At 38.4% G+C, this 7500-nt stretch overlaps 2 protein-coding genes across 4 annotated transcripts in view; both read right to left on the bottom strand.

Moving 5' to 3' along the window:
• The window catches only part of LOC138015780 (sushi, von Willebrand factor type A, EGF and pentraxin domain-containing protein 1-like), a 53523-nt gene extending 49787 nt beyond the window's left edge, over positions 1-3736 (bottom strand). For 2 of the 3 annotated variants that reach the window (XM_068862887.1, XM_068862889.1), the window contains exon 1: positions 3596-3736. The gene's annotated coding sequence lies outside the window, so the exon portion shown is untranslated. Of the gene's footprint in view, positions 1-334; positions 459-3595 lie in introns of those variants that run through there. The other variant, XM_068862888.1, reaches the window with a different exon arrangement.
• Positions 3737-4965: 1229 nt separating this feature from the next.
• LOC138015525 (ubiquitin-conjugating enzyme E2 K-like) overlaps positions 4966-7500 on the bottom strand; it is a 12855-nt gene continuing 10320 nt past the window's right edge. The window contains exons 7-9 of the mRNA XM_068862587.1: positions 6913-6976; positions 6742-6809; positions 4966-5418 (exon numbers count right to left, since the gene is read on the bottom strand). Of these exons, the coding sequence (XP_068718688.1) occupies positions 5344-5418; positions 6742-6809; positions 6913-6976 (207 nt within the window). The 3' untranslated portion in view covers positions 4966-5343. The remainder of the gene's footprint in view (positions 5419-6741; positions 6810-6912; positions 6977-7500) is intronic.

Genomic DNA, 7500 nt, shown 5'->3' with positions numbered 1-7500 from the left:
CACCCGTTTTCGATGATTGGGGTTTTTACCAAATAGTGATAGAAATTGAAAATAGTTTTGCTGTTTAAAGACAAAACCTCAAACGAAAATTAGTTTAATTTGGAAATTTCTGTCAATTCGCGCCGCAAAAAATGGTTCCCGCGAACATCAAAAAAACGCCAATCCGCAAAATAAAAGTCCCGCTAAAATTTTATGCTACACAGTAACAAAACTTAAGCTGTTTAATTCCTTCTCTGTCTTTATGAAACCCATAAGTTACCAGATAATTTTCCATTTGGTTTCAGTGTTGTGCACATAACATCACACTTGGTAAAGTATTAGAAATACACCTCACCTTGATTACGGCTCAACGGGCGAAAGATTGTTGTCGAAGTCCATTACTCGTCGCTTTTAAAAATTCCAGATATTTATTTTTCACCGCATGTCTTGTTTATCCAATTAATGTTCCATTCTTGAGCTCCTTAAGGGAATATTTTGTTTAAAGATCCACCAAAACGCCATTTGGGTTTCAATGACGTCGATGCCATTGCAGCTTTATTAAATACTCCATTGTGTCCACCAGAGACATCTACACATTTCCACTACCCTCTGAATCCTAACAAAATACGCACAGAAGACTCTATTCACAAAGGCACCACTAGTGCTTAGCAGGGGAGTGACAGGCAAGACTTTTACCGACACGAAAAAAAAAAAAAAGGACAAAAGATAGAAGAAAGAAAACAAAGAACCTTTACCCATTTTCTGATTGGGATTGCCACACTGGCAACCCAGTAAAAAGATCGTTCGAATCGATACAAGCTTGAAGAAAGGCGTCGCCCAAGCGTGTTTTGTTTCCCAGGTTTTACATAACATATGCATGACATATACGTGGGCTTGACAGGTCGGTGTCAAAGAGGATAAAAACCGTTGCAATTGTACTTGAGAGTTAGTTGTTGCTGATACTGAAGAACAGTCGCGGAATAAACAAGACTCAACCGAATGAGTGTTAGAGTTGATTTCCGTTCTCTCGAGAAGGTTCTCTAACTGTAGGTCAGAGAAAATGATCCTTCAACTAAGGCATTCTCGTTCGCTCCTTGTCATACGCTCCTGGAAGCGACTAAGGCCTCGTCCAAATTTTTCATATTTTTTACAAAAACTAGATGCTTCTGTGAAGCATACACTGGTTTGCCTGTGGTACGTGCTACAGAAAATCAGAAGGCATTGAATTGTGTGGTATTGAAATACAGCATTCCAGTCTCTGAAGAATAACAAATAAAAGAGAAGCGAGAAACATTGGCTTCTGGGCTGACATGTTGATAATTTTCAAGTTCCCTCACAACTTCTTTTCACCACAAGTGTGCCCTCTGAGCATCTGAAAGCTTTGTAATACTAAACTTCATTGAAGTCAATCCCTGTTTCGCGGGGTTAGTGTTAGGATAGGAGACCAAAACAATAAACCCCTCATAAAAAACAGAAACATCTGACCGAAAATACTATTAACGCTAACAAATGCGAACTCAGCAAGGTACAGATTCTGTTAGCTTGCTTTATGCAAAACAAATATTGATGAAAAAGCAAATAACTATTGAAACACAGTTTTCAGAAAGAGCAGAAGGAAGTTTCCCAGACGGTCGATCGACAATAAAATATTTACGACATGAAAACAACATTAATTTTGAACCGTGAATATAGAATATAAAAAGTTACGATCAGCGACAAACATTTTGGGAGATTTTTGCTACGTTCAAGTAAATTGCAAAATCGAAAGTGACATGGCCGGAATTCAGCGGGCGTCGTGATTAAGTTACCGCGGCATGTTTACTCGCCAAACAGTGAAGCATCTGTGTCAAATGATGGCAAGATAGCGGGTTTTTGTAAGTTTCTTTTTCTGTCAAGTGTTATAAAGGCTGACAATGAAATGAGCGAAGTCAAAACAAAGATCACAATCGCCCAACTCTTGTTTATGCAAAGTCAAAATTTACTCTCCAAGACGCGTACGACGTTATTTATCACCAGGTAATTCCATCATTTTGGAAATGGCAGCTACTTTATTATTCATCTGCGTCACAAGTTTTCATTGATTTTGGGGCTCATTTTGTTGAAACTCAAGCACGCTTCCAACAGGCCTGTGAACCCTTCCTGCTTACAGAGCAATACTAAAAAACTTCTCCCATATCACATTTGAACCTTAAGCTCGCAAATTCAATACACAACATGATATTATAATTCACAAAGGCAGAAAATACCACAGAATCCTTTTCCAGCGAAATATTTATTGAAACAAACAACATATTTGCTCTTGGAGACGAAAACCTCTTCCTATTTCATTGCGTGCGTGAAGACAAGAAAATCAATCGTGTCAAATTACCATGTACTTCAGGTAAATGCAGCTCACTTTGATTTCGTCTCGACGGGCGATAGATTGTTGTCGAAGTCCAGTGCTCGTCGCTTTTGAGATTCCTGCCTATTTTATCCAACTGACTTTCTATTATTGAGCTCCATAAGGGTATATTTTGTTTAAGGATCCACGAAAACGCCATTCGCGTTACATGACTTTCGACGCCATTGCAGGCTAAGTTAATGATTCTACCGTGTCCACCAGAGAAATCTACGCATTTCCACTACCCTCTCGATCCTAAGAAAATACTCGCAGAAGGCTCTATCCACAAAGACACCACTTACCAGGGGAGTGACAGGCAAGACTTTTACCGACACGGAAAAAAAAAAAAAAAAAAACTAAAAAAAAAAAAGAGAAAACAAACAAACTAAACGCAGACCTCGACTGGGTTTGCCATGAGGCAACCCAGTAATAAAATACTAGTGAGCAACACACAGCAACAAATCTTGTCAACTTGTTTTATTTTCTCCAACCGGTTTCGTCTGTATTTCGTCAGGGTAGTTTAATTGAACGAGATGGTACATGGAACTTGCTTTATACCAAAGTTACAAAGTAAAAATCACGTTCCAACAAGCAAACATTACGCGAAGGATATGACCAAAATCCTACATAATGTACTGTAAAATTTTAATTTTGGGTGAGGGTATAAATATACTTCGCGTTAAACGTTGGCCAAGATTTTCTTACTAGCGTTTTAACTAGATGTGCTTCAAGTGTGGATATTCACAGTTACAAGGGCAAAGCCTGAAATCCTTGCACACATTGAACTTTGCACTTATTGACTGGGTGTGAGTGCCGGACGGGAAAATATTTGGCCTCAACAAAAGGGGGACAGTGTCCAGATATTTTGGGGAACAAAACAATTTAAAACAACTTTAGGGATTAAGAACAAGAACATAAGCAAATATTTAAAGGGAATAAGGAAACTGGGGTCTGGTTTACAAGTTATCCAAATCGACAAGATGTGCCATTTAGGGAAACTTGAGTACGTGATGAACCTTCAAATTCCTCGACCACGTATTACCCAAGAAAAATCATAATAGCCACACGACAAATGAACAAGAACAACACATACGAGAAAATGTCCCAAATTGTGTGTGAAAATGAGTAATGTTAGCAGAATGGCTTGTTGACACCGGAAATGGTTTCGGTTTAACATAGATGGGAATTGCAAGAGATCGACCTGAAAGCTGAGCAAAGTCAAGTGAAAATGTTTACCTGTTCAATTGCAACTCTTCTTTTCTTACAACCTCTAATAGCTTTGTTAGTTAACCGTAGTAGCAGAGTGGCGTCTTTGATTCAATGACGGCAATGACCTCCGGTTACGTCAATCTTAAATTTTGTCACGAACCAAGCACCGAACAAAAGAACCCTTTGTTTCGGTATCCAATAAGGCTCTGGTTGGCACATAATATCAATAGATGACGTAATCAAAAACATAAAAGAAACAGCGGCTACAAACATAATGATAAAGGGCATTTGCAGCCGCTGTCTTTTTTATGTTTTTGATTAAGTCGAAATGACCAAAGAGCAAGAATAGATGACGTCATCGATATCTTCGCTATAAACGAGTTGCTGGGTTAGTGACCTTGTCATATCACCGCTTTTCGACAAGATTGATACAGTCGTGACACCACCCCCTGTCACTGTAATGCTCGGATGGAGACTCCAGCTTTCAGACTCAATATCCAGCTCTCCAGCCGGGCAAGCAAAATCTCCAGCTGAACTTAGGTTAACAATTTTGAAATATATAGATATCAAATAAATGATTGTTCCTCAATTTTTCCGCAGATGGAACACCGATCGTGATCCGAAAAATCGACGAGAAATCAGGAACTCAGATTCTCTTCCCTGCTCGTTGCAAATTTGTCATTGTAACATGAGTAAAATGTGCCACTAATAACCTCCGAGTGCAGGAAAAGTGATCTAGGAGAACTCAGATTTTAAAATTTCCCCGGGGGACCATGCTCCCGGACCCCACTTAAAGGTTCACGACTCCCTGAAACTTGGCATCAATTGGTATATCAGTAAAACTCGCAACTGGGCTCTTTGATTCACGGGTACAATGTTTCTTGCACCCTCGGCGGCAAATACAACATCGCCTTTAGCAGCTGGAGGGGGTGGGGCTATCTCTATCAACTTGGGGAACTTTTTGTAAACACAGCGTCCCATTAAAGAAAACAACAACACTGGTCAGTATTTTCAAATTTCAATCCATTCCGATCCTCTTCACGCAAAGTTATAATGAACACTAATGATAAAATATTTCCACAAAAATTTTCCATTTTCTTGTCACAAGTATTATCAACGGTTTACCGACGTTTGATTACCTTTGATTCTGTACATCTCTTTGACATTAAATACAGTATCTGAACATGGCTCTAATAAGGACAACTTAAATCTCCTACAGTTTCTTACCACTCTTCTTCTGGGAGAGCAGACAGCAAATTTAATTAGGTTAAATGCTTTCATCTTATTTCTAGTGTTTACATAATTATCTTGCCACGCCCCCACAACAAAGGAGCCCCATGGAGGCCCCACCCAATGTCAAGTCAAGTTATGACTACAAAGCAATGACCACTGCAGAATAAACTAAATCGATGAGTTTTATTTAGCAAGGTAAGACATGGTTGCAATATTCCTCTTATTAGCTCAGTTCAAGCAGTCAACTCTCTCATCCACTTTGACACAGGAGACAGGACGGAGGAGAATGTGGTTCATTAACTTAGTTAACTGACGATGATAACGATGATGATGATGCAGGTAAACTGGGTCAGTTGTATGTGCTCCATGAAGTACAGGAAGCACAATATTATTGCATTTGGCTTCAGCTATTCTGACATACATTGCCAAAAACAGGATACATGCATCAATTTGCCCTGAAACGACCTGTCATAGGTCACGACAATAATAATATTATTGTACAGAATCCAACACTACAAAAAAATGGCAGAATGTGAATAATGTCAGCTATTTAGTAATGATTCTACGGCTCTTTCTGCATTCCAAGAATGTGTGGAGAGGGCAACAAGGCTCTGGTTCTGTAAGAAACAAACGTTATTACAAATTACAACAATTTAAACATTCTACAATGTTCAAATCACAGGCACCTTTCATACTGCAAAGTAATTCCTGCATCTGACATGGGTCATGACTTCAAATTCTGTTGAAGCCTTTGTTACTGCATGAGTAATGACGTTCATAACAGTTATGAGCATTACTCGAGCAGTTCCTGCTCCTGATCAAAACATTTTTTCCTTTGGATTTCAAAACTATGTTACGTGACCCAAGCTTTAAGCCTTAATTTAAAAGATAAACTTGTTTATTTTAACTGGACTTTTCTTCTTTAATTGTCCGCCCTTACTAACTTTAAAATCTTGAGTGAGCTGGATCGAGGAGAAAATGATGTCAAAGACACGCTACATGTAGTTTAAGAATGCAATGCGTTTGTACGCGGCTGAATTAATATGAAGCACAAGAGTTTTGGGCTTTCAGATTTTTAAACTCGTGTTTTGCATACATAATAAACTGTGTTTACAAGCAGAAATCTTATTTAGCTATTGAGTGAATGACGTCACTTTCCCTAGATCCAACCCTCTGAGGTCCAGTCGGTCAGTTTTGAACGTGAGTAATAGCGGACCGTGAAATCAAAAAAAATAACTTACACACAAAGTAAACAGCCTTTGAATAAAAATCAAAGCTTAAAATTTTGCGAGGCAGGTGTTAAGCAAACACACTTTCAAAATCTGAACAAAAAAAAGGTATTGATTTTTTTATCGTAGTACCACTTTTAAGTTGTTGTGTCCACAAATCAGCCTGAATTTTAGTATTTTCCTTTTCTTTTCCTTTCTGCAATGATCTCAAATCTTGACATCTATCAAGAGAAAATGAGGGGACAGGGAGGGAGGCTCCTGGTCCAGCCCTTGGGATGTCATGTCCACGAAAGTTATTTTTAGACGAGCGGAAGTCTTCCGAGACGTCCGCATGCAGGCCAACTTCGGTCCGATGTTTGAAAGAAAATAAATATTCATCAGCCTTCCACGTGCGCCGTCATTTTCTCTTTTCACTAAGAACCTGAGAGCGAGGCAAGACTGCATGCGGACGTCTCGGAAGACAGACTTCCGCTAGAACAAAGACTTCCGCTCGTCTAAAAATAACTTTCGTGGACATAACATATCCCGGCCAACGCCCTGAGCCTCCCTCTCTGTCCCCTCATTTTCTCTTGCATCTATCTAACATTGTGGCACATCATTATCACACATGCACAGCAAATAAAGCCACGGTTCAAAAAGACTAAAAAAATTTTGTTTCTCATAAAGAAATTCCTTATCCAAAGATTTTACTGTTCTATTAACTCTTTTTACCTTACTAAAACCCATTGAGGTAAGCCGTCTGATCTTCTGTTCACACTCCCTGTCACTAGATGAAGGGGCTATAAGAATAAAGACAATAATAATAAATTTTAATTATTATTGCATGTACTTTAGCTATTTAGTTACCAGTAAATTGGTTGGAACAGCAATGTAAATATTTACCTCCAGCATAAACTTCTGCCCAGTGTCGGGCTGTTTTCCTGTATATTTCAGGGTGTTCTTTAAACTAGAAAAAAAAAAAAAACAAACAAAGTGAAACAAGTTTCTCTACAAAGAAGTAATTAAAAAACAACTGGCATTATCCAATTTGTGTACCGCTATATTAATATTCAAGTATCACCCAAAGGGCCTCCAAGAGGTTTCTCATCCAGCCTTGTTTTCTTCCCAACAGTTTCAAAGTCACATCTATTGTCTTAAGTTAAACTACATGTAAATATTGATGGAAAGTTTTAAGCCTTGATTTCAAAAACCTATTATTTTACCATACTTCAAAAGGAATTTTCCTATTTAATGGCCTGCCATTACTAACTTAAAAATCTTGAGAGAGCTGGATAGAAAAATAACGTCAAAGGCTCAATAGTTTAAAAATGCAATGAGTGTGTACGCTGCAGAATTAATATGCAGCATGGGAGTTTGAACTTTAAGACTTTTAAATTTGCGTTTTTGCATACATAATGTATAATTATAATAAGCTGCATTCACACACTGACATTTTAAGCTAGTGAGCCTTTGACGTCACTTTTCCATGGA

Source organism: Montipora capricornis, chromosome 9 (genome assembly GCF_036669925.1).
Source record: "Montipora capricornis isolate CH-2021 chromosome 9, ASM3666992v2, whole genome shotgun sequence".
NCBI lineage: Eukaryota > Metazoa > Cnidaria > Anthozoa > Scleractinia > Acroporidae > Montipora > Montipora capricornis.
Note: the sequence above shows the minus strand (reverse complement) of the source record. Positions and strands in the feature narration are given on the sequence as shown.